Source organism: Erythrolamprus reginae, chromosome 4 (genome assembly GCF_031021105.1).
Source record: "Erythrolamprus reginae isolate rEryReg1 chromosome 4, rEryReg1.hap1, whole genome shotgun sequence".
Taxonomy (NCBI): domain Eukaryota; kingdom Metazoa; phylum Chordata; class Lepidosauria; order Squamata; family Dipsadidae; genus Erythrolamprus; species Erythrolamprus reginae.
This window is the reverse complement of record NC_091953.1, coordinates 97,537,889-97,561,036: the sequence shown is the minus strand read 5'-3', so window position 1 is coordinate 97,561,036 and position 23,148 is coordinate 97,537,889. Positions and strand designations below refer to the sequence as shown.

Genomic DNA, 23,148 nt, shown 5'->3' with positions numbered 1-23,148 from the left:
ATAACAATAATCTGGAGTACCACTTTCTGTAGCAGCTTTTTAAACACATTTAGAAGTTCTCTAAGTCTGTAAATTATACTTCAGGTTTTCATTTACATTTAAAAATTTAAACATGACCACTGTGCAACATTTTTGCATAATTTTTTATTTTTAATCAGTAAAGTGAAAACCATCTTCCTTTTTCTTTCTATAATCAGAAAAAAACATTCATTCATTTTAGTGCACATTTAGAATATTGTTTGACTTGTGCTGCCCATTTATTTGTAGAGTCAATTTCTAAAATTTTGTTTCCTTGCTGCTGAAATCTAATTACTTTGAATCAGCTTGACAGAAATGGCTGTTTCAAAAGACAGTAATACTGAGATACTGACCTTTAGAAACCTTGTACAGATAGTTCTCGACACACAACCACAATTGAGCCCAAAATTTCTAAGCAACTCCATTGTTAACTAAGTTTTTGCCTCATTTTGCAAACTTTTTTGCTACAGTTAAGTGAATTACTGCTGTGGTTAAGTTAGTAACAGTTGCTAAATTAATCTGACTTCCTAATTGACTTTGCTTGTCAGATGATCGCAAAATGTGATTACATGACCCTGGGACACTGCAACTCATAAATACATGCCAGTTGCCAAGCATCTGAATTCTAAAACATGTGACCATGAGGATGCTACAAAGGTCATGTGAAAATGGTCCTAAGTCACTTTTTTGGTGCTGTTGTAATTTTGAAAGGTCAGTAAATAAATGGATGTTAAGTCAAGGACTAACTAAATACGTTTGAAATGCTAGATTTTCTTGCATGAGTTGAATGTTAAATGCAAAGTAATTTTTCTTCTTCTCTTCTGTCATCCCAATCCATTTTTATATCAAGACAATAGGAAAAGGTCTATCTGAAGACCTTGTACATGAAGGCCTGGTCCATATAGAGCGGCTTGAACTACTCAGGAATGTCTGCCAAGATGCATCTCTGAAAAACCTCACCCATACTACTGTTTCCAAGTTTGTTTTGGACCGAATTTTTGTATGTGACAAGCACAAGATTCTCTTCTGTCAAACTCCAAAAGTTGGCAATACTCAGTGGAAGAAAGTCTTGATTGTTTTAAATGGTATTTAATTAACTTTCAAAGTCTAGAATGTATGTTCGCTTAGACATAAAAAATTTTCAAAAATGTCTAACAGCAAAATATAAAAATAAATATGATTCAGTGGAATACATTTTGATTTTTGGCATTTTATATTTGGCTTGAAAACTGCTTCAGATATCATAGCCCAGTTCTAGCTGCTTTGCTTAGATGTGTTATTGCCCACCCAAAGAACTTTATATATATAAAGTTCCTGTCCTGGTTATTTTGTGAAATGATTTTGTGCTGGGATTATTAAAGGAGAAATAATGCTAACCCTTTAAAATTAAACAACTAAGATATCACAGGCACCATAAATTTAAAGGTTTAATTTAAAGGTTTAATTTAAAGCTCTCAAGATCCCAGGATTCTTCACGTCATAATATTTGATCAAAATTCAGCTTGGAGATGAGGGAGGAAGAAAAGGATGATTTGAAAAATGTTTGCAACGTATTTCCATATATTAATCTTTACTGGAAAATAATGGTTTACATGGCTGGAATTAATACAAATCAATAGTTCAAATGTGTATATCCATATTTTTTAATTGAGCAATTAATGTTATTACTTGAACCTAACACCCTCTTTAGGGAGTATATACAGGGTTTTTGGTAGACTGTTTTATCACACAAGCAATAGCACCACATCTACCTCAGACAGACAGATATAGATATAGATATAGTCTGACAGCCTATCCTACTTAGAAAGAACAGATAATGCTTTATCTGTTATTACATTTTCATTGAATCCATTTTGAATTTTTGGTAATTTAGTTCAGGGCAAATTATAATAAAAAAATAAAACGGTTTGTAAAAATAACAAACACCAAGAAACCACTATAAAACAAAGCAATAACATTTTATTTTACTAGCATCTTTGATTTTAATGTAAAACAAAGTAGGCAGTGACACAGATTCAACTCTACTACATTATAAAATCACTCAATTCCATGTGGATATTATGTGAAAGATAATATTGCTTTGAACAATTTGACTTTGGGGGCTATAACTAAAATATTGTAATTAAGGTCCGTTGATGGAATTCTTTCTGACAGTGGACCTATATAGGTCCACTCAGAGTTTTTCTTAAATGTTGGAGACCCTTTGGAGCAGATAGGATGACAAGATCTGTTATTACAAGTAAAGGAAAAGAAAATCCTACTGTACTAGTAGATTTCTATATTATATTTTGGCTTAAGGACAAGCCAAACATGCTAAACTATATGTGTGCTTGTATTCCAGTTTCTATACTTTTTCAGGCAAAAGGCTGTAATGGAGAGTTACACATAACTCTGGGTAGTATGAAATCAGGGAATTGACTACTTGCTTTCTGCCCATATTTAAAAAAAATTAATATGACTGACCCACTGTATTTTTGGATCCAGCTGTTTGCACATCCAGATTTAGCAATTGGTCAGACTTTGGGATAAAATATCTTCCACACATAGAATGTTATAATCTGGCATGCGTCTGACAGCTGAAAGGGATTAATTATTCCAGGATGCAGACTCCAGGAGTCTTTGAATAGAAACCCTAGATTGTAATGAAAAAAATTAATTGAGCTTTCCATTTTTTTAAAAAGCAATTTAGGGTTCAGACCTATATTGTAGGAAGATGAGAAACTTAATATCAGGGCATGGAGACTGGACAGTAAAGTAGAAAAGTATTCCATAAGTAGACAGTAGCAAACTACTTGATGGACATTTTTGTGAAGTCACCAAAGTCTGATTTGTCCTTACCTTTTTACTTAATAACAAATAAATAAATCATGACAGCCACTATTGATGTAGATCATAATGGGAATGGACTGAAGAGCAAATTCTAACTTATTTTCTCAGGAGCTTTTCCTTCCATTGACGAGATCCCTGAAAACATTGTGCATGACCATGAGAAGAATGGTCTTCCACGCTTATCTTCCTTCAGTGATTCTGAAATTAAAAAAAGGTAAGTTGTATTTTAATGTGTCTTTGAAAATTCCTTCCATTATGAAAATCTCATTTTTGATAATTGGTGCAGTTTATGATTATTTAAATGGGCTGCCCATTCCCTTACTCTTAAATAGAGGTGATAATCAGAAAATGTTTAGAGGTAGTCCTTGACTTACAACCACAATTTGAACCCAGAATTTATGTTGCTAAGTGAGAAATTTGTTAAGTGAGTTTTGTCCCATTTTACAATTTTTCTTGCCAGAGCTGTTAAGTGAATCATTGCAGTTGTTAAGTTAGTAAGAGTTATTAACCGACTCTGGCTTCCCCATTACTTGTCAGATGGTTGCAAAGGGGATTGATTGTATGGTTCCAAGACACCACAACCGTCATAAATATGAAACCACTTGTCAAGTATCTGAATGTAAATTACGTACTATTATAAATCTGGAATTACCTGTATTATAGCTTTGGATGATGATCTATGTTGTCACTGTATACACTCACAGTTATATAAAAAGCATTAAAATTGTGGTAAAGACCAGTTTGCTTGGTTTTAGAAGAGAGAGTATGGATGTAAAGTACAGTGTTCCCTCGATTTCCGCAGGGGATGCGTTCCGAGACCGCCCGCGAAAGTCGAATTTCCGCGAAGTAGAGATGCGGAAGTAAATACACCATTTTTGGCTATGGACAGTATCACAAGCCTTCCCTTAACACTTTAAACCCCTAAATTACCATTTCCAATTCCCTTAACAACCATTTACTCACCATTATTACTGGTACTCACCATTGAATAAGACACTTAGTGATCCTGATATTTATAAACATAATTATTTATTAACAATAATTATTTTTTTTGTTATTTATTTGCAAAAATTATTAGTTTGGCGATGACGTATGATGTCATCGGGCGGGAAAAACTGGTATAGAAAAAAACCACGAAGTATTTTTTAATTAATATTTTTTGAAAAACCGTGGTATAGGCTATCCGCGAAGTTTGAACCCGCGAAAATCGAGGGAACACTGTATTGCTTTGGGATTTTTAAGAAATCACAAGGACAGAGCTGACTCTCACTACACACAAAAACAGAGACCTTTACAAAGTAATGCTTATAGTTATTACTTCAATTTTTTAAAATAATAATTCTTAATCTTGATAACAAATGGTATTTATAAGTGACCTTGATAGCATTTGCATCTTTAAAAATAAGATATAACACTGAAAAAATAATTTGAGTATAGGAATTCTTTATTTAGTTGCTACAATTAGGACTAGCAAGATGTGAGGACTGATCATAGTTATTTCTTCATCACTGTCATAATTGCAAATAGTGGCTAAATGAGGCAGTCACAGGTAAGAAGGGATTACCTGTGTAGTCCTAGGAGTAGGACAAGAAGAAAAAATATATGTTGACATTGTCATCTTTTTAAATAGACTTTTAAGGACTATTTGTATAATTTGATTTCATTTCAACTCTTATTTTTATTTTTTTCCTTTAAAAAAAACCAGCCAGACATTTTAGCAAGTGCATTCCACATTAAATGAACAGATTTCTGTTCAGCGATTGAAGTTGATTGTGCATTTCTTGGAACAGATTTACAAGACAGACAACGTTGAGTAAATCCTACTGACAGATTCCTGTCAGGTTCTTTGGCCATTGCCTAACAGTGGCCAAACAGTGCCTTGATTCTTTCCAAACAATATTCTCAATGAGCTCTCTTTAAACAAGATTTATTGAGAAGAAAAGGATAGTATTGTAATAATTTAAACATTCTGCATTTAGTACCAATAGATACCTGGCAGGAAGCTGCAAATGGCTATGGGATGCTGTAACCACGTGGGAATCATTGAATGATAGCAATTGGAACTGCTGCAACTGTGCTTATTAAGTCAACATGGTCATGAGTTGCCAACCCCAATTATCTCAACAAGGGAGGACTATCTGTTCTATAATACTATTTGGTCATTAGATAAATATAACTGGAAGCAAAGATTTAATTTTTGCAGATTTCTTAGTGTGTAATAATGCTTAACAGCAAAATAAAAATATTCTTTAAAAATAGTGCATCTAACCTGTTTATAAAGTTTCTTATTATGTGATGCCTCAATTGCACACCATTTGTTACTATGTCATTAAGAGAGGAATATGAGCAAGTCAGCACTGTTGTAAACAGAATTTTTAGTAAATTTCAAAATACTATCCACAATTACTTTTGCTTGTGTTTTCCATTCAGATTGAAACTTTATTTCAAGTTCTTCATCGTAAGAGATCCTTTTGAAAGGCTTATTTCTGCATTTAAAGATAAATTTGTCCACAATCCTAGATTTGAACCTTGGTATAGACATGAAATTGCTCCTGGAATTATTCGAAAATATAGAAAGAATCGTACTGAGACTAAAGGACTGCAGTTTGAAGACTTCGTGCGTTACCTTGGTGATCCAAATCATCGATGGTTAGATATACAATTTGGAGATCATATAATTCATTGGGTAACCTATGTTGAACTATGTGCCCCCTGTGAAATAACATATAGTGTAATTGGACATCATGAAACTTTGGAGGAAGATGCACCATTCATCTTAAAGGAAGCAGGAATTGATCATCTGGTATCTTATCCTACAATTCCTCCAGGCATAACGATATATAACAAAACAAAAGTGGAACACTATTTTTCAGGCATAAGCAAGAGAGACATAAAGCGCCTTTATGCCCGCTTTGAAGGAGATTTTAACCTTTTTGGCTATCAAGAACCAGATTTTCTACTAAACTAGTATCTAGAAATTCTGGCAAATGAATCTAAATCTTAACTGTAAACATATACTGTGTAACTGAGGCTCCTATTATTGCAATATATCTAGATTTTTCCAAACGTTCTTTGCATTTGTTGAATATTTGCAAAGGAGCCACGAAGGACTGCCAATTAGTCACTTAAAAAATATTACTACATGACACTGCGATAAAGCAGTGCAAAAAGTACTAAGATAGTAAATGTCAGACATTCCTTTTTTCCTTAGCCAATAGAGAATGGATGGACCAGTAATCTGTAAAGAAGCTTGATATGAATACAAAACAAAACATTTAGAAAGAGCAGCAGATTAACACTTATGTCAATGGTTTTACAAATCCATGGAGACCAAACAGATTGGTAAGTACTGTATAACTTAAAGAAAAGATTCCAGATCCTACCATGGAATCAATCTTAATCGGTTTTAATTTGTAAACTCTTGAGTTGTTATGAGGTGAAAAATCTTTTGCCAGATAAGCTATGGATCCCATTGAAGAAATTTTAGAGAACACTACAAATGATTCTTCATTTGCTTTATAACCTTAAATAAAAACCAGTATAGCATTGACTGTGTAATTTACCGGGATCATTAGGTCTACACATTTTGATATGGTCTTTTAATCCTACCCCACAGAGGTGCTATTATAAAGTTGCCACAATGAATGAGATCAATGTTCTATTGAAACCTAGCATCTTATTTTTGGGATTTCTTAGTTTCATAAAAAACCATACATATAGATGAGGCAGCAAGTTCCCATAAAGTACTGTATATTTATTTCATATGTAATATGTTATGTAAGTAATTTTTGATCTCTCAAATCTTGATATTATAAAACAGATTACAAAATTGAGAAGCAGGTGCCTATTGGTACCACGTTGCATCATACTCATAATGAGGCATAATTCCATTCCTATGCCCAATAGTTTATGTGGAGCTTTCACAACTGATCACTGGGTTTGTTTATTTCAGGTTCATAAAATGAATAAATTATCCTTCCCCTAAAATAGTCATTTTTTTTCCAAATGAGTTTCTTTTTACACTTTCACAGCAGAATTTGCCATATAAAATTATCAGTGAATAAACAGCCAGCTTAATCCAAACTATTGATGTCTGTGTGCATAACAATGAAAATATTAATATAAAATGTAAATGCCCAGGATTGTAAAGGCATAATACGTGTGTGTTATTTCTGTTGGTTGAAGAAATCTTTTAAGTTCACCAGCAATAAAATCTTAAAATTGATGCCTTTGTTCCCTTGGGTTTTCAGGAGGAACAAACCAGTTAAACTTTAGTTAGCAGTACGTAAAAAATAAATTTGGAGCAATACTTTACATGCTGTAATAAGGTCTTAATGACCTTGGTTAGAATGGTGGAAATGAAGAGAAATTCTATTAAACTAACTAAAATTCTTAAGAACTTTTGTATTTATAAATTTTAAAAAAAATCAGTGCCAAAACTCTTCCTTTCTGTGAAATAAAGACTGCTAGAGAGGGCTAATTTCAGAAAGATTCCTAAAAACTGAGCCATTCTACACAATATAGAAACAAAGGTAGTCTAATTTATAATGTAACAGTGGATGAGCAGGGGTAGGTTTGTACAACTGCTTGGTACTTTCTAAACAAGGCATATAGTAAGTAAGGCATACAGTAAGTATTCCCCCAAGTCTTATACAGCAGATTTGGTGAGGTGGAATACCTGGGCTTATAGACAGTATTATATTTATTAACAACCTTTAGATTTTACAATCTTTCCATCTCAACTGTAGCAAATCTGGAGAGGGGGATTGGGTGCCTTCAAGTTAGTCTGGACTCATGGTGATTAGATGGAGAAGTCTTTGGCAACATTTTTCAGGAGTGGTTTCTCTTTGCTAGTGGTTTCCTAGCTAGGGGTGAGAGTTGCTTTCACGCCGAAGGCAGGATTAGAACTCCTGGTTCCTAGCCTGGTGCCTTTAATCACAATAAATTAGCACTTCCTCTGTGATTAGAGAAAGCATATAAAATAACCCCCAAGTAGATTACTGCTATTTTTATTTTGTAATGTGTAGAATGGTTTAAATTTATGCATTATGGGATATTTTTAATGTAGACTTTTTTCCTCACAGATACCTGTTCTGTGTAGGAAAATTACATATTGTTATGTGCTTGAGTGGAAAGCTTGTGTGTACATACTGCCACCTTTGTATGTACTTACAGCTTTCCTTTACAAAAGTAACCTCTCTATAAAAATTATTCTATATGAAGCTGTCCTTACAATTAGCAAGAAAAAAACAACATAACTTAAATCTTGTCCTTCTAAAGAAAGAATATTAATAAATATCTGACATGGTAAGGTTAAAGTTATTTTTATATGACGTGGTAGGAGAAAATATGTTTATATCAGGATTAATGAGCTGATCAAGTTATTTCTCTGCTGAATTAAAATGAAATAATATGAGAAATGTGTACTAAATTAAGGCCTTAAAACTAGATCTAATTAAAGAAGTGAATTGCCCAGAATAATGTATACTGAGCCATGTCTCTGTTCTCAAAATAAATATGAAATAAAATACAGGTGATTATATTTATGCTGCAAATTATTTTTTCTGGTGACTTTTTAGTTCATAAAAGATGCGGGGAACTTTCAAAATAGCATATTTCTCTGTCTCAAGAATGAGAAAGATGCATATCATAGTTGGTTTATGGATGGCATCCCTTGTCACTCGACATCACTTCATACTTAGTCAATGAAATCAATTCTTGCTTTTGTTTTTGCCACTTTTTCCTAAAAATCAGCACGTCTCTTAATACACACAGATACACACACACACTCATTTATGTAACCTATTTTTGCTGATATTGAAAAGTAAGGAAGACTAGTAGTCTCCCCTTTATAGAGACTAATATAATTATATATCTATACATACATACACACACATACATACATACATTCAATGGCGTTTAACTAATATTTTATATTCCTAAATGTTCAGCTGTTAAAGACTCAGAAGGGGCATTGGTGTCACCTGATATGGCTCTTCTTGTAGGGTGGAGCTGACATCCAAGAATGGGATGAAACTGTCCATTCAGCCAGTGAGAACTGAATCTGTAAAATTGTAGATCTCCACCTCTGCCTCCATTTCCCCCTCTTTGGCAAAGACCAATGGAAGACTTGGCATGTGTTCTCCCAAGGTTCATTCATAAAATAAAATATCCCCAATATCACATGATGTCTCGGAATACAAACCAGACTGAATTTGGGTGGGATTGGATGTTAGATCCACCCTGCAAGAAGAGGTAAGATCAACACCACTTCTCCATAGTGGGTGAAGCTAACATTCAAGAATGGGACACACCAAAGCAGTCTGTTCATTGGTTAAGTCTGGTTGGTGTTCTCAGCCTTTGAATGTACTTTTTGAAGAACTTGGTGATCAAAGATCGCTTCAGCCGATGCAAAAATATCAATTTTGTAGTGGCAGATCAAAGGTTGGCGGGGCCCAAGTGGACGCCATGCAGACCTCCTAGATTGACGCATGGCCCAAACCACCATCGCTGCACTACACATTGAGTGCGTCGTCACACAGCCTGGTCTTGGTAATGACTGGTGATCATAAGCTCTCATTATGGTGCTATGCAACCATCTTTCAACAGTAGAAGGTGACACTTTCTGGCCCAAAGAATTGGGTTGGAAGGAGACAAAGAGAGCCTCCATCCTGTGCAGTGCGGACATGCACTTAATATATATCTCGAGGGTTTGCCTAACATCAAAGATGAGTCACTCACTCTTCTCTAAGGTATGGGAAGACAAGCTCCTGAGCCCTAGGAAACTAGGAATTTATATTGGGCACAAATGTAGGATCCAGGCGTAGGATCACTAAATTGGCATGGAAAATGCAGAGGTCCTGCCTCATCAACAGGGCTGCAAGCTCAGAAATTCATCTGGCGGAAGTGATCACCACTAGGAACACCACTTTACAAGTAATATAAGTATCTGCTGCATGTTATAGTACAGTGAATAGTGATAATGGAAGAATTAGGGATGCATTTGGAGAAACACTGTTCGTATTCTGAATGAACATAGTTCAGGGGTGAAATTATTCTGTTAAATGGGAGAATCATTGGAAGAAAGTCTTGATCATTTAGAGCAGGACTGTCACTATGGTCCAAGGGCTGGATGCTGGCCACTCACACCTGGTCTAAAAGGGAGGGAAAGTCCTGATATTTCCTATGACACTGCAAGTTTGACATCCCTGATTTAGAGATGCAAGAATGAATAATGACTTTGTACAATATCACACTTATTGAAGGTCTGTTTCAAATATGAAATTTAAGCATGTCCATTTATTTAATGAAACTAGCATAAATCTAAAAGCTTTGGTTCTGTTACGAGGAAACAGGAAAGTACTGATCAATTTGAGGAGAGAGACTGAGTAGTGTCAAAAGTGGAACTTCAGTAAAAAGGAAAAGTGAAAAAAGTAGACTACAAGAAGAGAAAGAATGTCTTGGATGGGAAAAATAGTCCCAAGAGAATGAATGAAAAAAAGAATGTTAAAGATGATGTGGAAACTACTGGAAACACAATAAAAAGAGTGCTGTTGAATGCAACAAAGTTTCCAGAATTATGTTAATGGAAGGTAAGAAAAAATGGGGGAATGTTGAAGTGAAAGAAGCTGTGGGTAAGATTGCCTATAAGAGGATTGCTTGAGGAATGGAAAACGAGAAACATGATATAAAGTCCACTAAATATGAGAAAAGGGGGAGAAATCTGAAGATATGCAAATGCTGATGAGAACTTTAAACAAAAATTATCTCCAATTTTGCTCAAGTATTGTTTTCCTAGCTATGAGATAGAAGCAACATTTAAAGATACATATTTCCCAAAGAATGCACACGCTGAACCTAAAGAATTAGGATTATTCTACTAGTCTTATCTGTTCTTTCTTCAAAAGAAAACACAGAATATCTATTTATCCTGAATATACATCATTTAGCAGAAACCTATTCCAGATTCCATTCTTAAGATTCTTTTCCAATCATTTTTATCCCCTTAACTGTCTTTGTCTAATGACATTTCGTATTGTGTCTGTGAAATATTTTTTTCAGTCCCTTGATAGAACTGGAACTCATTAGAATTCCACTCGACATTACCAGACTCAATCCTGATGGCAACATGTTCTGAATGTTCTGAAATGCCAATTGAAAGTTTATGGCATGTAGATTTATGGCAGTATCAATCTCAAGAGCTCAAATAAGAAATAAGGACAATTGTTAATGGCACAGAATTTAGATCCCCAAATCTCAAAAGTAAAAAAAGAGGACTGAATACAGTGGTACTTCTACTTATAAACTTAATTTGTTCGGTGACCAGGTTCTTAAGTAGAAAGGTTTGTAAGAAGTAGCAATTTTTCCCATAAGAATCAATGTAAAGGCAAATACTGTAATGTGTGCAATTGGAGAAACCACAGGGTGGGTGGAGGCCCTGTTTCCTCCCAAGAGATTCCTAGAGAGGCCCCATGGAGGCTTCTTCCCACCTTTTCTGGCCCTGTTTTCTCCCAGAAGATTCCTTGAGAGGCCCCACGAAGGCTTCTCCCCGCCTTTTCTGGACCTGTTTCCTCCCATGAGATTCCTAGAGAGGCCCCACGAAGACTTCAACCTGCCTTTTCCGGTTACAGTTTCGGAAGCTCGGGTTTGTAAGTAGAAAATGGTTCTTGAGAAGAGGCAAAAAAATCTTGAACACCCGGTTCTTATCTAGAAAAGTTCGTAAGTAGAGGCGTTCTTAGGTAGAGGTACCACTGTATTACCGAACTAGGAACTCTGAGATCCTTCTCTATAACCAGGGGTGGGCTGCTGCCCGGACGCGGGTGAACACAGTGGGGTAGCGAAAATGGAGCTTCATCCCAGAGCACCCAATTTGCACTGAAAGATGTTGAAAGAAAATGCAGGGTGTCTTGCATAAGCCACGTCCACAGTGTGGTAGTAAAATTTTGGGTAGCCCTTCCCTGTCTATAACATATACATCATATCCCTTAAAAGTTCCGTTAAAGTTAAAGAGATTCTTCTGAACAGCTGATCAACGGATGTGAAATTCAGGAAGAGAGATCCACAGCTTGCTGGTTTAACCCTGCTGTTCTGTTCGGGTCGTATGTGACTCGAAACCAAGTTTGAGTCCCTGTAAAACATTTTCCCTGCATATCTGAAACTTGAAATTCCATGAGTTTTCATCATTTCAGGGGTTCTCTCTATGAGAATTTTTTTTGGGGGGTGGGGGGTTTCTTTCTTGCTGAAAAAAAAAACCTCCCTAATGTTATGTTCCCGGGTCTATTTGACCCGGACTGCAAATTGATCATTTTAGGTACTTATATTTGGTCTTTTTGAAAGCTTTTTTCACCTGGAAACAGGTTTGAACATTTCTGCACACAATGATATGAAAATTGAAATGAAAAAAGTAAATCTTATTGGTTTATTTCGTGGATATAATGCATGCCCCCCCCCCCGTTTTTGTGAATTTTTTTCAATTTTTCCAGTTCAATTTTTTCAATTTTTCCAGTTCAATTTTCATATCATTATGTTCAGAAATGTTCAAGCTACCAATCCCACACCAACTTTAGTAAAATAGAATGGATTTTGCTAGCAAAACTATCCATAAAGTGAAGACTATTTCAAAAAAACGGAGGGGCATGCATTTCATCAACAAAATAAACCAATATGCATCAATTTTTCCAGTTCAATTTTCATATCATTATGTTCAGAAATGTTCAAGCTACCAATCCCACACCAACTTTAATAAAATAGAATGGATTTTGCAAGCAAAACTATCCATAAATTGAAAAAATTCACAAAAACGGGGGGGCATGCAATATATCCGCAAAATAAACCAATAAGATTTACTTTTTTCATTTCAATTTTCATATCATTGTGTGCAGAAATGTTCAGACTACTTTCCAAGTGAAAAAAGTTTTCAAATTGACCAAACATAAGCACTTCAAATGAAGAGTTTTTGGTCCGGGTCGTATGTGACCCGAACATAACATTAGGAAGTTTTTTCGAACAGAACAGCATTTTAAAGGCATTTAATATTTCTTTAAACACATCTCAGTAATAAATTGAAGGGAGTAGCAAAATTAATCCATGCTAATATATTAAATTTGGGACTAATATATTTTTAGAAAGCTACAAAAATAGAATGTTTATGTTGAGTTCCGATACTGAAGAGACAGGAGTGACTTCAGCTTTTTATTAGGTTACAGGGAGTAACTTCCAGCAGCAGTATACAAAAGGCAGGAGGTTTAAATAGGGAGCCAATCCAGCAGGGAACCAATCAGAATGTTCCTACTTTACTTCCCTGTCAGACTGGAGTGAAAACTTCCCCACTTCTTCAGGACATAGTGTGAAATCTGCTTATCAGATTTAGAAACAGGGACTCTGAATTGTGTGTAAGTAAAAAAAAAAGTCTAGTGTTCATCATGCAAAATATTTTTCTGTTTGAATTCTTAATTAACTACAGTAAAGCATTTTGAAACAGCATTCTGTATATTGAAAATCACTAGATTATATGGATGTTAACCCAATTTCACTCTAATGGGCAATACAAGAAATAATATTCTTGACATTTCTGAAGAATTGCAAAATGATGAGCATAGCCAAAAATACTTCAGTTAGCCTCCTTTGTCGATTTATTACTCATAGCCTGATATATAAGGCAGTTAGCAGCTGAAAAAGTGTTCTTTCAAATCGGCAGGGATAAGAAAAATCAATCTGTTTTTGCCTTTAGCACACTGCCAGTTAGAATGCATCATTGGACAATTGCCCGATGCTATATATGTTGACGAATCACCAAAATTAACTGATGCATCTGATGGATACCTTTGACGAGTGAAATTGCTGCTTATTTTCCACCCTATGAGTCAAATCCAAATTAGCCTTCCAAACTGAACAGCAGCGTGTGAGCAAGAGATCACGTGTTAGCTTTAAGGAAGTGAAAATAAATTCTAAATGAGAAGCATCACATTAAGAAAAAAAAAACATCTTCAGTATATGAGTCATGCTTCTAAAGGGTAAACACAAATGGAAGCTATGCAAGTTCTCACAGAAGGTTAAAGTGACCTAAGCAAAATGAAGTAACTAACCTAAGCTAAACTGAATATTTAAAAGTCAATCCTTTTATAGATAAACAAGCTTGTTTTACTTAAATTATGACAGATATTGGTGGAACTGGAGCACATGTAATATCATCCCAATTCCAGAGTTCTGGGCCTATTGCCTTTGATGGCACTTGTGTCATTTAATTATGCCAGTCCTGCCACCATGGGTGATCAAAAGTGGAATCATACATACAATATACCAGTGATGGCAAACCTGTGGCACAGGTGCCACAGGTGGCACGCGGAGCCATATCTGCTGGCACACGAGCCATTGCCCTAGCTCAGCTCCAATGTGCATGTGTGTGCTGGTCAGCTGATTTTTGGCTCACACCGAGGCTCTGGGAGGGCGTTTTTACCTTCCCCCAGCTCTAGGGAAGCCTTTGGAGCCTGGGGAGGGCAAAACATGAACCTACTGGGCCCACCAGAAGTTGGAAAACAGGTGGTTTCCACCCTCCAGAGGGCATCGGGGGGGGGAAGCAGTTTTCGCCCTCTCCAGGCATCGAATTATGGGTGTGGGCACTCGTGCATGCACAATAGCGTGCGTACATGCTCTTTCAGCACCCTAGGGAAAAAAGGTTCGCCATCACTGCAATATACCCTAAGAGCCAAGTGTTTCTGAGGTTATTGCATGGTTGATTGCAACATAACAAAGATAAATTCTAGCAGGGAATACCAACTGCGCATTTGGTAAGAACTGTTGGACCTCATTATAGATCAGGGGTGGGCAGTTAATTTTGCCATAGGGCGGCATGAGAAATTTGGATGGTTTTAGAGGGCCGGACTAATATAATTAACTAAGTTCTACCCAATACTGTATATTATTGGGTAGAACTGAGTTAATTATAATTATAAATTATAATTCTATACTATATATTATATATTACATTATATATATATATATATATATATAATTATATATTATATCTTGAACATCCGGTTCTTATCTAGAAAAGTTGGACTGACCTCCGTGGGCCAGTCACAGACAATGGGCGGGCCGCCTCCGGCCCTCGGGCCACATCTTGCCCAGGTCTGTTGATAATCCTCAATTTACCAAAATTGATCATTATCAGGACTAATTTTTTGTTGTTAATTAAGGTGGTTATTAAGTGAACTTAACACTTGATTTTAAATGTCAACGCTTGATTTCATGACTTTTTCTATCACATTTAAATGAATCAGATTTCCCAAAACTTCTTGTCGTTGAGTTTATCTTACTCTACAAAGCTACCTCTTTTTACTGGTATGGCATACAGACAAACATAGAATTTTAGGCTTTGGGTACTATCTTTACCTTATGTAATACAGTGTGAAATCTGGTACAATCTTTTTCATGACTCTGGTTTCCCAAAATGGAATTATTGATTTCATAACAGGAATAGTCCAACACCTTGTCTTGTTATTCTGTCTTCTGCCCTACTTCCCCAACCTGCTTGCATATCTTGTTACACCTGCCCAGCCTTGCCCTATGGATAAAGGTACCCTGTATTTTAACAAGCTGTGAACTAGCCTTAAGGCATACAACATTATTGCATTATACAGTAATTATTGTTAGCTTCAGAATTGTAGCAATTGTATCTGGCCCAGACATCCTTAAGCATATTGTAATTTATGGGGAGTGTCTCTGTTCTCAGAAAAGGATGCAGCACAGCGACAACAAATACTGTTGTTTTGAGTTGACCCTGGTGATAACCAAAAGGCGATTAAGGTAAATTCCATTACCTTATTTGAAGCAATTTCTAATATGCAGCTATGAACAACAAAACCAATCTAATTCTCTGCTTATATTGAGATATTTTCTGTTTTCACAAAGACAGCTACATTGGAATTTAAGGAACTCTTGCTCTCTTTACAAATCTACACATATTATTGTGAGGGAAGAGGAGCTCCAAGTGAAATGAAATATTTGCTTCCCCAGTAGCCACTCCGGTCTTATTAAGGATTACCTCTACAATAAAAATAATTGCTATTATATATATGTATGATCTCAGATTTGGCTATAATTTACAAGCATTTACTTCATAGCTTGCCATAACTAGATACGTTTTTTAGCAATTTTTGCCCAGTACGTATTCTAGTCATGGTCAATTAAAAATGGTCTCTGCTATCATCTATCATCACCTGGTAAATGAGAGATGGGCAGCTCTTGGTTGCATAGCACTTTTGGGTTATCCAAAAAGTAGAGTCAATAGCCATAATGACATGATTATTCATTAATTATGTACAGAAAACTAAATAGAACAAGTGTGTTAAGTCTTGAGCACACTTATTAATGCTAAAAATAACTCAAAATTTAACAGATAGTGTTTTTTACCCCAACTCTTCATTTCAAATACCAGTAATGCTTAGTTGATAAAAACAACCTTCTTTTGAGGTTAGTGACACTTAAACTGCTATGCATTTGTCTTCAAGTTATGCTGAACATTAAGAGTCATTACTTCACGGTTCATGTTTTGGACCAAAATATATTAAATTTTTAAAAATCACTGTTGCAACTCAAAATTTTAATCAAAAAAGGGGAAAGAACTTAATTTCATTTATTAAAAAACCAAGAACATTTTTGATTCACAGTGATTTGCTATATGTAGGAGTGTCCTGGGACTGCATTATTTGCTGACTAATTACAAAGTGTTTGCAGAGCAGATAAACAAGTCACTTAAGAGACAAACAAGCAATTTAGTCATAAGTGCAGCTTCCTCCAACTGGATGCCCACACAGCTGTTCTAGTTCAAGAAGACAGGTGTTGCCTAAGCCATTTGGAAAGGCAGATCAACAATGCATGTTGCCACTGTTTTGCATTCACGATGTAGAAACATGACCGGTGGTTGAAATTCAGTTCCAAGCAAAGAAGCAAAGCTGCCTGCCCAACTCCAACAGTCTACCATCTTTCTAGTGATCTGAATTCAAAATTCCATGTTTTCACTGTTAAATGATGGTGGTGGGAGTGTTGGTTTAGGGATATATATCAGACTTGATAAATGTTATAAGGGGCATGAATGGGCTACTTGATGTAATGGAAATCTCAAATGATAAAATACCCACGTAGTAAAAGTTAGTGAAGAGGATACATCTTGTTCTTCTTAGTCTCCCGGGAAATACCCTCTATCAAAGTACGTATATTACTTTGTTGTTATTTTTTACAGCCTTCCACAGAAAGAAATACAGCCTTTTGGGGTTTTTTAAAATGCCAGTGGGGGTTAGGTATATTGGGCTCAGAAGACTCTTTGATGAGTTGTTTTGAAAAAAAGAAAGAGTTCTTGAAGAAAATAATGCTCAGATCAGCACTCTTTGCACACACCTCAGTTGCCTTTTGAATAAAGAGACTATGCAACCACTCCAATAACAGATGGTGGAAGGCAGAATCAGCGAAGAACACTTTAAATGAAATCTCAGTATATCATACCCAGTTCAATTCTGTTGCCTTCGGTGCAGTGGAAACCATTCTCATAACAAAGTAAAATATTGGTTGTCCTTGACTTACGATTACAATTGAGCCCAAAATTTATGTTGTTAAGTGAGATATTTTACGACCTTTGTTGCCATAGTTGTTAAGTGAATCACTGCAGTTGATAAATTAGTAACCCAGTTGTTAAGTGAATCTGGCTTTCCCATTGACTTTGCTATCACATGACCTTGGGAAACAGCAATTGTCATAAATACCTTTTCACAGGTCTTTATATCAGTGTTGTCAAATTGTACATCATATGGTCAATCATATGACTGTCAAATCAAGTCCATCATACGGCCCGCTGCAGCCTCCTCACATTCACGGTCAAACTGCTGTTTAGGTAGGGGCCCACTTATCCAAGCGTCTTAAGTACAGTTCACTGAACTGTAGAAGTTGCCACGAAGCAGCTTAGATATTAAAATATCAAAAAGCAGGTCTTGAGTATAATGTCTGTGACACTGTATTAAATGATATTGTCAAACTAATAATCATTCCCTCCTCAAAATAAAATCCTAAATGGAAGATATAAGAAAGAATATCTAAAATGGAATTTCACTGGACTGGAATGATCAAACACATGCACTATCATTCAAAGTCCCTGATTCAAAGTTAACTTTAGCCGACAATATATATTACCTAGTTTTTAATAAGCCAAATAGTCCAAGCAAAATCACATTTTAGAATAGAATGGAATAGAATTTTTATTGGCCAAGTGTGATTGGACACACAGTGAATTTGTCTTGGTGCATATGCTCTCAGTGTGCTTAAAATAAAAGTTAATCAGGAATCATAAAGTATAATACTTAATGATAATCCGGATACAAATAAGCAATCAAATCATATTAGAAACCTGTCAATATAATTTGTAAGGATACAGGCAACAAAGTTACAGTCATACAATCATTTGCGGGAGGAGATGGGTGATTGGAATGATGAAAACATTAATAGTAGTGCAGACTTAGTAAGTAGCTTGACAGTGTTGAGGGAATTATTTGTTTAGCAGAGAGATGGCGTTCAGGAAAAAACTGTTCTTGTATCTAGTTATTCCGGTGTGTAGGTGCTCTGTAGAGGGTAGGAGCTGAAACAGCTTGTGTCCAGGATATGAGGTGTCTGTAAGTATTTTCACAGCCCCCTTTTTGACTCATGCAGTATACATGAGGATGTATGGAAGGAGGTTGGTAGCAATTGTTTTTCTTGTATTTTAATATACACTACTGTATAACACAAAATAATACCGTTCTATATTTTGATGCTGCATATAGCTACTGCAATCAAATATATGAAGAGCGTTTATTATTCCATTTATTGCTCTTTTTGTTCCAACTCAGTTTATCAGAATCTATACTTCCACCTTTTAATCTAAAAACTATAGTGTTTATTATTTGGATTCACCACTAGATGTCCCCAACAAACAATTCTTATTAAAACAGAATTTCCAGTATCTTTTAACCATTTTGGCAGTTGTCTATTAAACTAATTAAAGGCAGACAGGATGATTTTGTAGTAGTGAGAATATATGAAAAAACCTGGTCCCAGAAATGTTTTGCCAAGTATCTTCATGGTCCAAGGTTGTGAACAAAGGTTGGAAATGACTGCATATGTCCATTGATTAACTGTTAATGTGAAACACATGAATATATTTTTTGTCTATCTTAAAGTCAGTTTTTTTTAATCACATCATGAGGACTGTACTGCTCTCCAGTCAATGCAGTCCTCCTGATGCAATTTAAAAAATTATCCTGTCTTTCTTAGACAAAAAATATATTCATGTGTTTCACATTAACAATTAATCAATTGAAATATGCAGTCATCTCCAGCCTTTATTCACAACCTTAGACCATGAAGATACTTGGCAAAAGATCTCTGAGAGCAGCTTTTTCATATATAATCACTACTCAATTTTATTAGTTTCACAATGAAATTCTTCATGGGACTTGGTGATATATTTGAGTGGATAATGATAAAATATACTGTCCATTAAAAAAAAATCTGTAGATCACTTTTCAATGCAAATTCACATTCTAAATAAGAAAGTGCTCTGTACTTAAAACAAAGATGGCTGAAATTGTGATTGCAACTATGCAGGAAATTTTGCCAATATTAGAGAAGCAATTTGTCTTTTTTTTCAATTTCTCAGCCTAATTATTTAATATTTTCTGGTGTTTCCATTACAGTGGGGTTTCTTAGACAATGGCAACTTTAAAACTTGGGGACTTTAATTTCCAGAATTCCCACGTTGACTGGGGAATTTTCTAAGTTGAACTTCAGGTGTCTAAAAAAGTTTCCAAGATTGGGAAACCCCGCATTACAACATTTTAAAAGTATGCAGGTAGAGAGCCAAAAAACCCCCCCTCTTCCAGTTTCCCAGGAATTCTAACCTAGTAACCGAGTCTACGGAGAGGGGCGGCATACAAATTTAATAAATAATAATAATAATTATTATTATTATTATTAAAATGTGTTTCTCAATGATATCATAATTTCTGACAAATATAACAGATTCATGCAAACTATAAGCAGAGACTTACAATGCTCAAATTCTGTCAGTACTATGGAAAGATTCAAATTGATTAGCTATATGTATAATCATAACAACTTTCCCCAGTTTTCTGTCCAGCACAGAGGTAACCATACTAGGTGCTCTGGCTATTTTACACTACCACTTTCATTATCCCAGATTATTAACCATGCTTGTCAAATGCATCAAGTTTGACAATCCCAGCATAGTCAATTCAAATTGTAAGAAAATACATGAAAAAAGGTTACACTGATAACCTTGGATCTTGATCAAGGTGAACGTCATGTCTAATTTCAGAAGCCACTATTCAACATTTGATACTTAGGAGGGAGAATAGCTTCTTGCATAAGAAAAGAATGATATAATTACCCGTGTAGTCTTTCTCTGTGAATATATTTTTTTAATTTATTTTTATTTATTTATTTTGTCAAGTACTATTGATAGTATACAAAGATATAACAATGTTTATATACATGATACTAGTAAGAGAGAAACATTAGGACATGGAATGGAAAGCACGCTGGTGCACTTATGCACACCCCGTACTGTTCTCTTAGGAATCAGAGGTCAACAGTGGATAATCTAAGGGTAAAGCTTTTGGGGTTAGGGGTGATGATACTACAGTCAGGTAGTGAGTTCCATGCATGGACTACTCGGTTACTAAAGTCGTATTTCCTGCAGTTGAGTTTGAAGCAGTTTACTTTAAGTTTGTATCTGTTGTGTGCTTGTGTGTTGTGGTTGAAGCTGAAGTAGTTGTTGACAGGAAGGACGGTGTAGCAGATGATTTTATGGGCCACACTTAGGTTATGTTTAAGGCAAAGTAGTTTTAAGCTTTCTAAACCTAGGATTGTAAGTCTAGTTGCTTAGAGCAGTGTTTCCCAACCTTGGCAACTTGAAGATATCTGGACTTCAACTCCCAGAATTCCCCACCCAGCATTCGCTGGCTGGGGAATTCTGGGAGTTGAAGTCCAAATATCTTCAAGTTGCCAAGGTTGGGAAACACTGGTGTAGACTATTCTGTTGCAAGTGCAGGAATGGAGGGCTCTTCTAGTAAAGTATCTCTGGACATTTTCTAGAGCCTTTATGTCCGAAATGCGGTGTGGAATGCAAGTCATTCTTATGAAAAGCCCCCCCCCCCCCAATAAGCTATTTATCTTGCCTCAAGTGCAATTTTTGAACTCAGTGTATTTTGCACGCTATGATTTATGATTCAGGAAACCAGGCCGCAGTTGCATACTTAACACATTGTGTAAGCTCTTATAAATTGTCATCTTTTGTTCATTTCCTGCTAGAAAGTAATCTAGACTAGGCTAGAAGTCACCCAGCATCCTTGAATTATCCGCCAAGGACCTCATCTTTCTTTCTTTTAAAAAATATCTTTTATTATTTACATTTAAAAACAGAAATAAAAACAGAAAGACATACAAACAAACAAACAAAACCATACAGATTTATAATATATAGATTACTTTGGTATTAGAACTTAACCATCTAATAATTAATACATATGCCAGATTATTCCTTACAGCCTGTTTATATTTGTCGTATATTTGATCTCATCTTTCATTAGGTTCAAATTTGATGAAAACTGAAGGGGGGGGGCTCCGATCAATGGCCAGCAAGTACAGTACTCTGCCAGGCCCGATAAAACATTGCTGCGAAAAAGTTGCTTTCACTTCCTTCGGACGTTGCGAAGGAAGAACCAAGTTCGCCTCACATCTCCGTGTTTTCTCCATTTTCCTTTTTTAAAGCGAGCTACGTAAAACGTGTCTATCAAAATACGCCAGATTTACACCCAATGGTTGAAAAGGAAGTTCTAAAAAGCCCCGAGTAACTGAGACCGCCCCGTGGAAGCGCTTTCCCTAAACAGATGTGTCACCTACCCAACTCGGCGAAAGAACCCACCGAGCCTCTCCCTACGGGCGAAGGAAGAGCAAGGCCGGCCTGAGGGGGAAACCATTCGGTTACCGCCGCCGCCTCCCTTTCCAGGCCCGACCTCTCTCCGGCCATGTGCATGTGCGCCCTGCTCACCAGGCTTGGAGACTGGGCGGGCTCAGTAGGGCGGTGCTGCCCTCCGCCGGGGAGGACGAGTTATACAACGGCTCGGAGTTGCATAAGCTCCCGAGCCCAGAAATAGTCGCGGTCGCCTGGCTCGAGTGGCTCCAAGGGAAGGAGGGAGGGCGCCGTCCCATTCTCCTCCCCCTGACCCCGCTGCCGTCTCCGCCGCCGGGGACCGCCCGAAGCGGCGCTCCTGAGTTAGCCCCGGCCCTCAAAGCGCGAGGGTCCGAGCGAGGCCGGGCTGGGCCGTGGGGCGGAGACGATGGAAGGCTATGCTGGAACGCTTCTTCCCCGCGCCGCCTGCCTTCGTGGAGCCTGACTTCCACCATGGAGCCGTAGCAGCCGCAGCCCCCCGCCGCCGCCGCCGCCGCCACACCCACTTGGCTTCTTGGCGGCGACAATGGAGCTGGGGCCGGCCGCCGGGCTGCCGGCGCAACCGTATCCCCCTCATCCCCAGGCCCCGTCGGGCGGAGGAGGTCCCTGCCCGGAGATGCTGCAAGTGGCCGAGGAGGCTTTCCGAGGCGGGCAGTTCGCGCTGGCGGCCGAAATCCTGAGCTCGCAGCTGGCCGAGCTGTCTCAGCCCGAGCGGGGCCTGTGCCTGCGCCGAGGGGACGCGCTGGCCCGCGCGGGGCGCGTGGCCGAAGCGTTGGACTCGTACAACGTCGCCGCCCGGCTGGCCCGCTTGCGTCCCGAGGAGTTGCGCGAGCTGACCGAGAGTTTCGCCCTCCTCGTCCGCGAGAAGGAGCTCCGGCTGCCTCCCTGGCAGGGCCCCGGGAGTGGCGGGGAGGGCGGCCCGGTGGCGGCCGACCCGCTGGGGGACCCCGCTTGCTGCCGCCCGCCGGAGCCGCTCGGCTGCCCTTCGTGCCTGCGTCTCCTCCACGAGCCGGTGACTCTGCACTGCGGGCACACCCACTGCAAGCGCTGCGCCCAGAACGGCGGTGGCGGCGGCCAGTGTGTCCGCTGCGCCGTCCGGCGTCCCGTCTCCGCCTGTGCCTCTCCCGCTAGCACGGCCGGCCAACCCCCCGCTGACCTCCGGGTGAACGTGGTGCTGGGCGGCTTGCTGGAAAAATGGTTCCCGGCCGAGAACCGAGCGCGCCGGCTGTGCGCCGAAGGGGATGCCTTGCGGGAGAAGCAGGAGCTGGCGGCAGCTTTGGAGAAGTACAACCAGGCCCTTGAACTCG

General features: G+C 37.8%; 2 protein-coding genes and 1 long non-coding RNA gene across 3 annotated transcripts in view; 2 read left to right on the top strand and 1 right to left on the bottom strand.

Annotated features, from left to right (window-relative positions):
* The window catches only part of CHST10 (carbohydrate sulfotransferase 10), an 18,549-nt gene extending 10,147 nt beyond the window's left edge, over positions 1-8,402 (top strand). Inside the window, exons 4-6 of the mRNA XM_070751022.1 lie at positions 869-1,103; positions 2,956-3,061; positions 5,278-8,402. Of these exons, the coding sequence (XP_070607123.1) occupies positions 869-1,103; positions 2,956-3,061; positions 5,278-5,815 (879 nt within the window). The 3' untranslated portion in view covers positions 5,816-8,402. The remainder of the gene's footprint in view (positions 1-868; positions 1,104-2,955; positions 3,062-5,277) is intronic.
* Positions 1-23,121, bottom strand: part of LOC139166860 (uncharacterized) — a 27,055-nt gene extending 3,934 nt beyond the window's left edge. The window contains exons 1-3 of the long non-coding RNA XR_011559049.1: positions 21,793-23,121; positions 17,604-17,798; positions 2,857-3,045 (exon numbers count right to left, since the gene is read on the bottom strand). This is a non-coding gene — a long non-coding RNA (uncharacterized lncRNA). The remainder of the gene's footprint in view (positions 1-2,856; positions 3,046-17,603; positions 17,799-21,792) is intronic.
* Positions 21,762-23,148, top strand: part of LONRF2 (LON peptidase N-terminal domain and ring finger 2) — a 44,018-nt gene continuing 42,631 nt past the window's right edge. The window contains exon 1 of the mRNA XM_070751021.1: positions 21,762-23,148. Within this exon, the coding sequence (XP_070607122.1) occupies positions 22,368-23,148 (781 nt within the window). The 5' untranslated portion in view covers positions 21,762-22,367.